Here is a 15,079-nt window from a genome sequence, read left to right as displayed (position 1 = left end):
AGGGTTTTTCATCTGTTCCTTTAAAGAAGATTGCTGCCGACAACCAGGTAGTGTAGAATCTTGTATGAATTTCTTAGCATTGTCATATACTTTCACTTTTCTCAAGTAGTCTGCATTCTCAACACATCACATTGAGCAGAACTTCTTTGGGAAATCAGCAGATTCTGTAATGGCAGTATACTATGCCTGGCGAGCTGAGCTGTTACTTAAAAGGTAATACATGTCTCTAACAGTCTCGTCTAAAAACCACTGTGATGCCTGTAGGCCATTCTTCATAGCACCATGCAAAATATGTAGTCCACATACACCATAAGTCTTTTTATCGGGATTTTGTTTGTACATTTCACTTTTCAGTTTTTCTCCGAAGCTGAGATTTACGTTTGGACCATCCATGGAAACCTGTATTAAATTGTTTAGTGGAAGACCTAGTTCTTCTTCGGGGACACGTCCTATGCAAGAAGAAAAGTTAGGGTTCAATTCTCATCTAGCCATTGGTTACTCAAGAAGGTTGGTTTATTAGCAATTATGTTGCAAACACATTCAATTTAAACTTGTAAACAGAGAAAATGATACATCTGAAGTAATGCAAAGAAGTATTTAAAAAATACATTATTGATCTTTCACAATAAAAATCAAGAAATAAAGTCTCTAGGTTTTCTAGTTTTGAAAGAGAGTTTTGAGGAAGAGATTTAGAGTATTCTACTGTGTTTTCCCTGACTTTCTCTGATTTTGTAAGCATTTTCTTGGTTTCCCTGACTTTCGTGACTAAAATCAAAGTATATTATACTTGAGACTCGCAACACTTACACAAAATATTGAAAATAGTAATTTAACAGACCAGTACACACACACATATTATATACACAAAGGAAAAAAAATAGAAATATGGAGTATCATTTGCAAGCAATGAGCAGCTCACTGACTCTACTCTTGAACATAATTGAAATAATCTACAAGGGAATTTAAAAGAACTTCCTGTGTATGGTTAGCTACCCTACTTTTGGTGTATTTGTTTTAGAATTAGATTTACAGTGGCGGCACAGAATATACTGAGTTCACTAAGCATTATTGGATAACTGGGAAGGTTCTTAAATTAAGGTATATTATGCTGTGGACAGCGAATCACCCAAATGAACAGGTTTCATCTTTATAAAGGGAAAATGCACTTTTTTAATGGTAATAATTCGGTATTCAATGTACTAACCTCTTCACTTAAAATTAATTGATGTACCACGCATTTACGTAGTGTACTCCCCTCCCCCCCTCTAAACGGTCTTTAGGTCTTGTTGATCCTAGAAGCATCGAAGCATTAAAGGATTTCTGGGACAAAATGATTTCTAACAGTAAGTGGAGTTTAAACATAAAATAAAGTTTCAATAGGTATAAAATTCTATTTCAATAGGTATAAAATTCTATCTCAGAAAAAAAAAAAAAAAAAATCTGCATCAATTTAACTTTACGAATGGGTCTCTTTACATGTTTCGAGATGAACATTTACTTCCAGCATTACGAGTACACAACAACGAAGCTGTAGCACCTTAACGAGCGATCCACCTCACAGATACCCTTACAAGAAATCAAACCCAGGTATTGCACCCAAGGCAAGAGAACTAGCCATCTAGTCACAAGGGTTGTTACAAAATTGTTCATGTTGAAAGGTGGATTTTACTACATATTTTCTTTTCGTAGTAACCTTCAAATAGAAGGAATGATTTCAGGAGTGCTTTTATAAGTTCAGTAATTTAAGACAAGAAACTAATTGTACCTAAGAAAATTGCCGTATCTACTAGTTATAAATGGACTATCAAATTTCAACAAATTCTAACAAAATACATCATAATAGTTTTTTCATCTTACGTGAAAGACCCTATGTATATATATATATTTGATAAATCACGTTTCAAAACGCCCTGATTTAGAAATTATAGGACCTATCCCAAGCGGTTTAAGGAATTACACAAGAACTAGTATGCGTTCTATCTAAATATCCATGTTTAACTATCCTCCGTTATCGGCGAAACGAACTGTAAAAAGGAAGTTGAGGTATAGGGATACTCCTTTAAGTACTAACGGTGCGTTAATTTCGCTGGTACCGGTGAATTCTGAAACATGGATATTTAGACAGACCGCATAATAGTTCCTCTGTAATTTCTTAAACCGCTTGGGATAGACCGTATAGTTTCTAAGCCAGGCCGTTTTGAAACTTGATTTTTCGAATATTCGGCGTTGTATAACTCTGAAAGGAGACGTATTTCGACACATGTTTATTAGAACTTTTTCCTTCCATTTCATATAAGGAATCACCTCCCAAAGTTTTCGGTGGAGTTACCTACAACCCTATATAGATATATATATATTCCCTTTATTTACTTTTTGTTAACTTCAACTAGACTTATAAATATCTCGTTTTAAGAATATATAAAAATAAATAAGTAAATAAATACTTACGAGCGACATTCTTCTGATCTGGACATCCATTATTCCAGCTGATTTATTCAAAAACAATTCACGTTCTGCAACCGAAGAGTATGGTCTGTCGTTGACTTCAATATCATTATCATAATATAATTACCGCATCTCATACTGAGGAACCAATATCATCCACTGTTACAATAGTTGATACGAAGGATAAAAGACTTTAGAATGATGTATGATGGATAATACTTACCTAGTTTCTGGTCCTATTCCCTGTGCATTCATCTTTGTAGAATTGTCTAATCCATCTTTGCCAAGAGTGCTGGCACATTCATTACTTTGAACAGTATTATTTTTGTTATTCGATGTAAGTTTAGATTGAGATTCACTACTATCACCAGCTGATTCATCATTTATTACAGAAGACATGTCTTTTAGAGAGCAAGGCACTTGACTTTCCCCTTTTAAGGCAATGTTATTCTTATCATTTGGTTGTTTACAAGTACCTTCTCCCACTGATTCCAGTTTTAGATTAATAGTGTCCTGTAATACATTCAAGATGTCAAGAACACCAGAATTTTCCTTCTCACTATGCGAAGGATTCAACACACAGGTATCTGTACTAGAACCTATTTCACCCATTTCGACTTTTATATTGTTTGCCGCTTCATACCTTCCAGGAACACGTAACACACTAGTGGTCAATTCACAGATGCTTGGTTTCTGTTCACTATTTAATACTTCCAACTGTGAGCTATTGTTTTCACTCACAGAACTTGAAGGATCGGATGCAAATCTACATGCAGAGAGTCCATCATACGAGCTCTCATTCTTCAAATGACTCTGTTTGACGAGATTCGTAATTAACTGTTCAAATGATTCAACACACCCAGGACTATCATCATTGATTCCTCCATTTGGACTCTGCAAATATATAAGTAAATTATTTCAATATCTTTTCTTTACTTTTAATGTAACTATTTTCACGTTGAAATGTAATTAATTATATTTCCAAAATCCACAAAATCCTCATTTGCAATAATCTAAATTTAAGCGACAAATAAACAAAACTCAACTTTTATAATTGGTTACTGAGAGTATGGACAAATAATAATAATTCATGTGAATAATGATTCTTTCATGTGTTTGTTTAGTCTATGTTACTTTTCAGTATCACATATGGAGTCGCATACATGAAAAACAAATCAAAAGATCTTAAGGTTCTGCTACCAAATATATTGCATGTCGCTTGTCTGTAATATACTCTACATATATTTGCAGAGGAAGTGAATTCTTATTTTCGCGATCTTGATCTTGTGTCAAATGTGAAAAAGGTATTTCTGAAAGTCCTCACGCGAACCAGTTATCTTAAGCAAAACAGACCCTGAATTTGCGCTGCCACACCACATCATGTTAACGAGAAAGATAAATAGATTACAGCTGCTCTCTGCTATGCTCGGTTTGAATCAGTCAAAAGAATCTTTGATACTTTTGATTACGATGATGTGTTCTCAAATAAAGTTGCTCAGCATACTTAAGACGAATTCCTTCAGAATGATTTAGCTTTCATTGCTATATATTTTGTTAAACTGGTAAACACTATTACTAACCTTGACAAAAAGAACGATCTTAAAAATATGCGTAATCGGCGAAAGTGTGATTGTATTGTTAAGGTCTAATCCAGGCCAGGAAAAACAAGAACATTCTGTGTGTTATGGAAGATGATCCAATTGTGACATTGACATCAATCCTTCAAAAATTAGTTCCCTTAGGCAGGTTCCAATGACTTCTGCAGATATGGACAAATTATTTTCACAACTGAAACATATTTCTGACATACTGAATATTTTACGTATTTGTTATTTCACAAAACAAAACATCAACTGACTTCCTTGAAGTGAAACAGACCAGCTAGTGGTGGTGTACAATAATTTTATTTTAATAATTTGGATGCATTCAATATTTCTGAACTACTAATGTAACTGCGTATAAATGAAGTGCTACAATGTACTTCCGTTTAGCATTTTGTGTCGTTTCTTTTTATAAATAAGAGTGAAGAATGATTATATGAATTCATTTCATTAGCTGTCGCCCCTTTACGCGTTCCAAATTTCCAAGTTTCCAGCAATATTAAGTGGTAAGTATTATCGACAAAATTAGTTGTATTTATTTCATTCTATCTATACCATTTATTTGATTATTATATAAACTATACTGTAGTTTTTCAATGTTTTAACATAAGTTTATTTATAGTTACAAATTCCCTTTTCATCGTTTAGACATTTCTGCTCCTTTATTTCGCAATCCTGTTTGCCATTTATGGCTATTTTGCCATCAATTACGTGTTTTAGTAATGACTTCAAGCTACAGTGTTACTATTAAAAAAAAAAAAATCCTATTTTAGATGAGATATTCCACATACCATATAACAACCGATATATACATAAAAAAAATCAAATTCTGATCATCTCTATCTGATTTCACTTCATTTCACTTATCATATTTACCTCAGAATCTGACGGTTCTGCTTTCACACTTGTCAACATGTTATGGCACTTCAGACGGAATACATGCAAGTTTTCTAATGATTCAAGGCAGTCCATACAAACTTCATTAGAGAACGCATCATCTACTGATACCTGTCGAATATAAGAAAGGGAGGTACTTCAATATTCAGTAATTATCTATTTATAATTATTTTCTTAATAAGCAATTTCTGTACCTGCAGTACAACTACTTATTAGCAAGGGATGCTACAAAATTTGTAAACAGAAACTACATATATTTACATAGAAATACTTAACAGAAATGAATGAAAACAAGAAAACAGAAAATCCACGCCCATACCCATACTCTACATGCCAAAATGGCACCCACCTATACGGTTCACAGCTACTTTCTGTCCCTGAAACATTTCTCCTCTTTTCTCCCTACCTTTTCGCTTTCCTACGTTATGGAGCTTAAAGAACAGGTTTTCAACCCACTACGTAGTACAGGCTGTATTAACAATTTCAATAATGGTCATGAACAACTACGTGGTATTTATGATTACCCACAAGACGAAACAAGACGGAACTTTAGTGACAAGATATGAGACGAGCAGTATTGCCCACGATACAAAATTTAAAGCTATCTCGCCTCGAGGAAGCGTCTTGAAAGTGGAGTTTCATCTAGAAAAATATATCTGTTTTTATTGGAAAAGCTCTGTCTCGTCTCGTATCTCGAAACGAAAATTCAGTCTCGTCTCGTTTCGTAGGCAAGACTAGATAAGAGACAGAGCTCTTCAAATGGAAACATATACACTTCTCGAGACGATACAGAAATTTCATGACAATAAATAAGACGAAACAAAGCTCTCTCAAAACACTCACTTGCCGACACAAGGCATTACTTTCACAACACTTTTCGACACGAAACAGAATTTTCGTAACATGATCAGGAGACGAGATAGAGATCTTTCAACAGAAATACTCTTCCCAATACATCATTTTCGCGACACCTTTTCGAGACGAGACAGCTTTATCTCTTGTCTCATAGCCAATCCTAATGGCACTTCAAAATTTTTCCATTCCATATTTTCCGGCAAAGAATTTGCTTCATCTCGCCAGTCGCTTTATGATTTATTTTATTTTATTTATTGAAACTATTACATACAGCATTAGGCATCTAAAAGTGCCACCTGAAATACCACAGAAGCGAGAAACGCTAGCGATATACGGTTTGCAGTAAACAGCAACATCAAATGGGACTCGTCAAACGAAGATATGATGTGGAAGAAACAATATCAACGAATGGGACATCACGATCTAAGTGAATTTTTTGTAGTGGAACGATGCACAAAAACATAGATGAGCATACGCGGAGAAACACAACGCCATTTGTCTCATGCTTCAACGGAGATATGACCATGGATTCTCATGGTTGTAAACAGAAAGAAAAGTGAACCATTTGACCGCCAATATTCCGGTATGCATGCCACCTGAGATATCTGAAAGAGAGTTCTTGACGCGGAGCAAGTTGCGACTGCCGAGCCATGAGATCGTACTAGTTCATAGCAGCAGTCGTAGTGGTAAGAATAAAGACCGTAGTATTTACAAACGCAGAAAAAACCGACACAATCCTGATTTATGGCGAATGTAGGTGGAATGCCTCAGAAGTCTGCCATGTGTACGCAGAGAGATACCAGGAGAGACGGCAGCCATCCCATCCTTTTGGTAAGCTCTTTGTGGAATTACACCGGGAGTGTAACACCGCGACAACGTATGCGGAATAAGCCAATTACAGGTGAGGTAGGTGCCACAAATGTTCTAGACGCTGCTACTGTAAATCCAAACATTACCTCCTGGATGTGTGGATTACACAAGGTTAAGTGTTGTCACCCACATTAAGTTCTACTTTTCCAAATAGCACTACGTCAGATTATTACATATTTCAAATTTACATGTAAACCGAAAACACAATACCATACTTGTCATGGAGTGTTCTACGCTAAGGTCTCTCAATATCACAATCATCGATATTGGAATCTCATGCTCGTAGATCGGCCACATGATCTGCTCCTGAAAATACTGCGAATTTATTTTGCAGTTCTTCGCCACCCTACGAATCTTCAGTTTAGCTCGGTAACAGTAGCCAGTAACGACCATGAACCCTTTTGGGAAGGATTCTTTACAGACACAGACCCACCTTCTGAAGTTCTTGGCGCCTTTCTCTCGGTATATGATGGGTCTCGGTTTGCCGCAGTCGGAAAGATAAATCCATGCTTTATCGAGCATTATGACGTACATCCACCTTTGTTTTGCCAGATGCCGTTCGTACAACTTCCGGGCATTACACTTTTGTTCCTTTTGGTGGGCATCCATGAGAAGATGGCCGCGAGCTTTCACGACTTTTTCCACCTTGAGTGACGGTGTAACGTCCGGCTAACAGTCCCCAAAGACACGTCAAGACGATTAGCCATACACCTTTGTGTTGGCGGATTTTCTTGCATTGCCATTTTGTGAAGTTTCCTCTGCATGGTGGAGGTGGCCTTAGTGCATTCCCGCTTCCTATTTTCTGTTTCACCTTATGAAGAATATAAAACGGAAATACGTCAGACGCGTCAAACCAGTGTAGCCAGTAGCAGAAAGTGCACTTTTCTGTCAGAAAAGATTAAAAACATGTGCATATAGTCTCGTACAACAAGGTTACGGTTGCCTCTATTCGTGGAACAAGTGGGAAGTGAAAGACAAAGGTCACTTTATGTAGATATTTATAACAGTATCTTTAATTAAATAACTTAATAGTGTGTGTAATACAATTTTCTGTATGGCCAAACGGCAAAGCAGAATGAAAAGATTTTCGGTTTGTATTAGACCTCAATGTCAATTGAGATTGTTATCATATTACTTTGATTATGACACTATACCAAGAAAGAAAAAAAAAAAAAGAGTATTTTACTAGCCACTCAACTTAGAAAGCTGAAATTCGCCTTTTCTTTTCTTTTTTCTTTTAATAAGCAGATAGCCTTGCAATTTTAGTTGTTTATAATTCCCTTCCGATTCTACACCCTTCTAACATTCAATTTTCTTACACACTCCTTGATAGAAAAGGAATGCAATTCTATCTTCAAATCCAATTCTATCAATCAGTATCATACAGCGCCGTAACTTAGATTTTTTTCTGAGGGGGGCAATTATTAATACGCGTATTTGGGCACCCTAGAAAAATTGTTTTTCTAATTCTTGGGGCCCCTCTTTCCATCTTTATCTTACACTTTATGGCTCCCCCGGAGCCTGAGGGTACTCCTGCACCGCAAGGTCTGCTGGGCCGTTAGTACGCCCCTGGCTCCATTCCATACATGACAATTTAATTAAGGGGACAATATTGACAAACCTCAAAGCTATACGAATAAATATTATTTCTAGGACACCCAATAGTAGACATTTTTTTTACTGAAATGAGCCCACGACTTATTTTATTTATCTTTTGTGTGCTGTTTTGTTTATGTAATGTAGTGAACTTGTTTGATGCTTCATTTATAATTTCATGTTCATATCGTATATCTAGTAAGAAAATTTGTCTTAAAATGGGCTCCCCTTCAAACGGCGGGGAGCTTCCCTGGGAGGGCAGTTGCCCCTCCTGCCCCCCTTCACAAGTTACGGCCCTGGTATCATATGTTTATTAAAAATGTTAGGTTTGCTGATTTATTAGTAGAAAAACGAGCCGGTTTAAAACCAAAAATGGTTTTGGTGAATTCAGTTAGTGACGGAATTTAAAATGTTTTCCAAGATTGTGGTAAAAACAAATTAAACTGTAGAGTTGACTCGCGTGACAGTTTACAAATTGTTCGAGTGTCCAGCATAGCTAGTACGTTCAGCTAGCACAATAATATAAGTACTTGCAACCCTAACTGTAGCCGATGACAAAAGAAAAAGCATGACGCAAGTAAGATTGACAAATTTACTCTCACTTAAATATCAGAGTATCGAAAAACTTTTTAAAATGTAGAAACTTTTGCAGCAGATAAACAAAGAACTGATTGTTAGCAAGACTGCTTTGTTGATTGACAGCAGACTGATTGTTAGAATAACAATAGAGGTATGCAAACTCATTCTTTATCAGTTAAACTTCTTACGATAGGGTAAGTTTGGCAACATGAGCTCAGTTGTTGCCACGTCGCTGGTCGTCGGAAGCGCTACGCATGACAGTTTTCATTCATTTTGATTTGTGCTAGCTCAGTGAATTTTTGGTGCGCGTATCTTCTGTTTTGTTTTATTTTGTATATTTTTCTTGTTATAGTTACTTCGTGTGTTATCTATTTTATTATTAGTGTTGTTAGTAGTTAATTTTTTAACTGCTATAGTGCTTTTTTTTTTTTTGAGAGAGAGAGAGAGAGAATGACTGAAAATTCCCCACATTGTTATAAGAAGCAAAGAAAGAAAGGGAAACCTCGTTCTACTGGTGAGAAAACAATGTTATTAAACGTGTATTCATATTTTCGAAACCAGGCAGTGAAGGGGGGTATTGAAACTGTTTCAGAAGCACTGAGGAAGACCTCTGAAGCAACATTAGTGGGAATCACAACTATATCGAAAGTGCGTCAGGAATTCGATCGCACTAAAGGAAAAGTTTCTACTCCACGCAAGAAAAGACCAAGCGACAATAAAAATACAAGGCTGGAGAAATATGACTCTTTTACCCAAGCAGCAATACGCCGCAAAATTCATAAAATGTATAGGGACAATGAGCTTCCTTCTTTGCGGAAAATTCATCGTATTATTGCAGAGGACGACGACCTGCCTATTTATCGACGTTGCATCGCCTTCTACTTGACATGGGATTCAGCTTTATGTCTCGTAAGCGCCAATCTCTGTTGATTGAGAGAGAGGATATTATCGCATGGAGGCATCGATATTTGAAGAATAATAAGCAACGAAGGCAAGAAGGTAAGTGCATTGTTTATACTGACGAAACCTGGGTCAACGCTGGTTACACAAAGTCAAAGGCATGGCATGATATTACTATCAAAACAGCTAACCAAGCTTGGAGAGAAGGTTTGTTCTCAGGCGTCAAGGCAACTTCTGGAAAGGGGGATGGAGGGTAATAGTTATTCATGCAATGACTGAGAGTGGGTTAATTCCTGGAGCTGACCTCGTTTTTCGCGGCACAAAAACAGGTGATTATCACGGAGAATTAGATTCAGAAAAATATGAACAATATTTCCAAGAAAAACTCCCTCCGAATGTACCACCAAATTTCGTGATTGTAATTGACAATGCTCCCACACACTCAGTAAAGGACGAAAAAATCCCAACGAAATCATATAGTAAAAAAGAAATTGTGGAGTGGTTAAAAACTAAAGGTGTTGAATGTGATTCAAACTGGAACAAATTTGAATAGAAATGTTAAATAAGGTTGCTTTCTCCTATAGACTAGACCGTATTGCAAAGGAAGCCGGACACGAAGTACTTCGTCTGCCCCCTTATCATTGTGAACTCTCTCCTATTGAACTTGTGTGGAGTAAAGTTAAGGGCCATGTTGCTTCAGAAAATAAAACATTTAAATTGTCTGACGTTCAGATTTTGCTCGAGGAAGGGATAAAAAAAATTAGTTCAGAAGACTGTAAAAACTATTTTGAACACATTAAAAAAATTGAGAAAGAAATGTGGGATGCAGATGGACTGATCGAAATTGTACATGACAGACTCATTATAGATTTAAATAGTGATTCAGAAAGTGAAAGTGACGAAGAAGCAGCCAACAGTTTTAATAAAGATCAGGACATGGACCTGGATGAAGACGATTTGGGTGTTTCTTGCCTCCGAGAGTAAATTACGTATGGTAAGTACTTACACTTCTTATTATTATTATTTTATTATTGTTATTATTATTATTATTATTATTATTATTATTATTATTATTATTATTATTATTATTATTATTATTATTATTACTGAGTCGCTTACCGCTGCGCTGCTTGGTTTATGTTCTTGTTTTTTTTTCTCTCTCTCAAATCGGCGTCCTAATACTCATTATAAGTGGCAACGTCGCGCTCGTTGAACGTCATTTCCGTTTTATATTCTTCATAAAATGAAACAGAGAGTAGGCAACTTCGTTGGTGATCCAAATGGTGAAGTTTCGTTGACCTTGTACTTTTTAATAACATTTTTTATTCCACTTAAACTGATGTTGCAACCATTCTTCTTGCACTGCTTTCTAATGACAGAAACACTAAAATGGGCGTCATAAAGAGCTGCAACATAGCCTTCCCAAAACGGGCTTAGTTTGGACGACATTTTGGTCACAAAGCGGAAACCCACATACTTGGAAACAAATTTAACACAACACTCACAACAATGGTCCTGTTTTGTGTGTTATTGTCATCCGCGCGGAAAAACAACTCCGTTCCCAGGAAGCCACTGCACAACACTGCAGGACGCCACGCCATTCTGCCCGGGAGGGGGAAGGAACGAAATCGGCCAAACGTAGGCTGAACATCCTCTGTATTTAAGCACCTTTACGAAATAAAGGCTTTCGAAAACAAGTCAAATTTTTAATCCCTTGTTATTTTGTTTGTATTCATTCAAAATTAGTCACATCAGATCATAATATTATACGCTAAAGTATTTTGGATGTGCATTGAATGCCTGCCTCATTTGCCATCAAAATTTAGATGTTTGTAGCGTTCTTAGTTTACAACACTAAGTGACAAGTGTTATATTGTATGCTTTGGATTTACATGTACATTTGAAATATGTAATAATCAAATGTTGCGCAACTGTGGATTGACAACAGTGTCAACCTTGTATCAGTGTGGTATCTGCATAACAATTATTATAAAGGATATCAGGGTAACAAAGTCTTCATGTAAAAGTAAAGTTAAATCGATTTTTATGTGACAAAGAATGTTTAGAAAAGTGCTGGATATTATGGTGTTAATATGGGATGTTCAATATTACATTTTGGTTTTATTCAATAGTTTCTCTTATTGTTGGATGTAATGCTTTTGTATTTGAGATTTAGTTTTTGATTGTTGGTTAGTTTAGAATTCAACTTACCTTTTCAAGAACGAGCTTGTATGAGACATACTTCCAATTTAATGTGTGATCCAATCCATATATGCTCTCTCCAGGAATCGAACCTTGCTCTTAGGTACCAAAGGTGGGAAAGCTGATTACTTACTTACTCACGAAGGAGTCATTTTGATGTGTGTCAGAGAGTACTCGATATTACTGAAGTAATAGATAATATATATTTTGGAAGTCTAAACTACTTTCCGTTTTATAAACTGAGTTAGGGTGCAATAATGTAGTTCTCGGGCTAGTGACTGCGCAGGCATGTATTGAAAATAGTTTATACGAACTTAAAACTCTGATCAAATTAAACAAAACTTGTTTAGATTTATTACTTTCGTGTTTTGTGGGGAATAGCGAATACTGTACTAATATTGCAATAAGGAAAATATAAGTGAGTAATAACGATCCAGTGGAATGGTTCGACACAAGATAGAATCTAATTAACAAGTTTCGTTTCTTCGGTGATGGGCCTTCGGAATTAGTTGTATTTTCTCGTAAGTATTCCATTTCTTACTGCAGTCTTGCCAAAAACCCGTCGCGCGAAGTTTATCTTCCTTCACCAAGCTCTCGCCACTATATGCCTGCAACGCTGTTACGTGACTGTATTATCATAACGGTGCACGTTTCACAGATTCAGCTTCTGTCTTTAGATCACTTTTACTGTTATTTCAGTCCATTCGTATCTAATGAAGCAACATGCGAAAGAAAGAAAAAAATATCCTTTCTTCTTATGCTTTAAGCAATGACTCTTTCGAAATTATTCATATCTGCAAGGAATTCATTGAGTATAAGAATTACATAGGATGAACGAATACTATTATTACAGTTCAAGAAAATCCGATGAATTCCCTGGTGGCTAGATGTTAGCGTACGTGTCTTCGGCGTGGGAGACCCTTGTTCGATTTTCAGTGGGAGCTCTAGTTCTGATCCCACATTAACCTCCAGGTCCATGCCTACACAGCCTCGACACTAAATGGGACGTTGAACTCCAAATCAACCAACCAAGGGGACACGGTGGGTCAATGGCAGAGCGCTTAACTCTGGTTCGTGGGGTCCCTGGTTCGATCCCCGGCAAGTAAGTTTGTGGTGGACAACATCGTGTTCGTGGGTTTTGTCGGGGAAACCACGTTTCCTCCCATTTTCTCATTCCACCAATTCTTCCATCATCATTCACTTGCTTGAATCATCGTCTCCCTTAGTTTAACCAGCGAAGTAACTACGCTAGTTATAGTCCGGGACAAGAACTCGCCTTAGCGCCCCCCTGACCAATCAAACCGAAACATTTCCTCAAATATTTGCCCAATTTTGCCCCCTCCCAATCCGTCGCCCGGGTCACAAGCGCCGTTTGCCCTCTTCCCCAGTTACGTCACTGAGCTTAGCAGGCACAATTGTGGGGCATTAAACTCAAAGTTTTCACTTTATTTTTTTCTCAAATCAACCAACCAAGTATACCCGATGTAGTAAAATACGGATAGATTCCAACCTTAGTACAACTTAATATTTGATTGGTAATTAAGAAGTTAGTGAAAAATTTAGCGGATCTACAATATTTGTTATACATTTCTTCCCTATAAGTGAAATTGTAATGTACAAATATTATACACTGATAACACACAATATAATACAGAGAAAATCAGTGAAAATATGCCAACTGGAAGAAAATAATATAACAAAATACAGTGAAAAATACTTACTGTAATATTTAAACATAATTGAATCTTGGTAGTTATATTCACACTTTCTCCAGAGATATTGAATATATTAATCTTGTTGTTCTTTTCTTCTGCACAAAGTCGACATATATTATTCTGTAAAGTAAAAGGAAAAGATCTACAGTGAAAGCTATTTGTGTTGGCCTTTAATTCCACTGGAAACTGAACTACTTAGACAGGTAAACCACTTACAGAAAGCCATACGCATATTTTGAAATAAAACACTAATACTGACTGCTAATGTACTTCTTATAATATTATTGAATAACTATATAAAAACATAAAACTATTAAGCAGAAATAATTATAAGAATAATATATGAAAAAGAGAAATAATATATTTTATGGATGTATAAACTTCCGAACACTGAATTTATTGGTATAAATTCAATGCTTATTTCCTTAACCCTTTTCGCCTACTTTGTCCAGCTGTAAATTTGCAATTGTTAACAACCGGCTGCATATGTTCCCCACATAATACTCCAATAAAAAAAAGACTAGTTTATAAATTTCACACAATCTGCATTCCCATTTGGTTAAACGTATCTTCGGCAAAACTAGCAATTAATCCATTACAAGATCACTTACGACAGCTGCCACTCTCAGCCCACAGCCTGAACAGAGAAAAACCCAGCCAAACCGATGTTCAAGTACAAGCATCAGATTTTGTTTAGTATTCAACCAAGCGCATGCGTAACGTAGAGCAGGCTAAACAAGGACTTTCCTACGATGTGGTCATGGTACAATTTCCTGTGCCTTTGTCCACGCAAACAGTAAGAGGTAAAACAGAGGAAAAGTTGAAGTTGCAGGATGCAACCAGTTCTTAGACGAGTTGAATTATGCAAACGATAAAAGTTCAAGCTAAAAATAATCATGTGAGGGCAATTCATGCAGTCATTCATCAATCAATCAATCTCTCTCTCTTTCTTGTATGTGTACACCTTGTCTCAAAAAGGTTGAGCGCATTCTTTATTGCTGTTTTGAGGCAAAAATTTTCTAAGTCCAACTTCGGGTATCTTCGGGAAAAAGTAAACCAGGTTCGAACCTCGAAGCCAACTTTTGCAATCGGGAAAAATCTTGCAGATGTGTTTTTCTTCTTTTAAATATAAGACTTGTTACCAATTATATATAAAAAAGCAACATTGATTGAAATACTTAATGATACAATATTTCGAAACTGTATTAATGCCAGCACATGCTTGTTTGTCATTTTGCTCTCCATACTTAATGGAATATTTAGATACGTAAACGAATCTTTCCATATGTAAAAGAATGGTGAAAGTTAAGACATAGAACATTATTCTCTCCTGAGTACTAAAATAAAAGTCAAAGTAGAACAAAAACAGCGTTTGCAGTGGATATGAATGTAATTATTATCTTAAATACCGTTATATAT

General features: G+C 36.2%; 1 protein-coding gene across 10 annotated transcripts in view; it reads right to left on the bottom strand.

The window, feature by feature from the left end:
* Positions 1-15,079, bottom strand: part of LOC145694663 (uncharacterized) — a 278,706-nt gene that overhangs the window by 204,205 nt on the left and 59,422 nt on the right. For all 10 annotated transcript variants that reach the window (XM_081771132.1, XM_081771131.1, XM_081771129.1 and 7 more), the window contains exons 4-6: positions 13,667-13,780; positions 4,923-5,054; positions 2,669-3,339 (exon numbers count right to left, since the gene is read on the bottom strand). In XM_081771132.1, the coding sequence (XP_081627258.1) occupies positions 2,669-3,339; positions 4,923-5,054; positions 13,667-13,780 (917 nt within the window). The remainder of the gene's footprint in view (positions 1-2,668; positions 3,340-4,922; positions 5,055-13,666; positions 13,781-15,079) is intronic.

Source organism: Thermobia domestica, chromosome 9, assembly GCF_964235325.1.
Source record: "Thermobia domestica chromosome 9, izTheDome1.hap1.1, whole genome shotgun sequence".
In the NCBI taxonomy this organism is placed as follows: domain Eukaryota; kingdom Metazoa; phylum Arthropoda; class Insecta; order Zygentoma; family Lepismatidae; genus Thermobia; species Thermobia domestica.
Note: the sequence above shows the minus strand (reverse complement) of the source record. Positions and strands in the feature narration are given on the sequence as shown.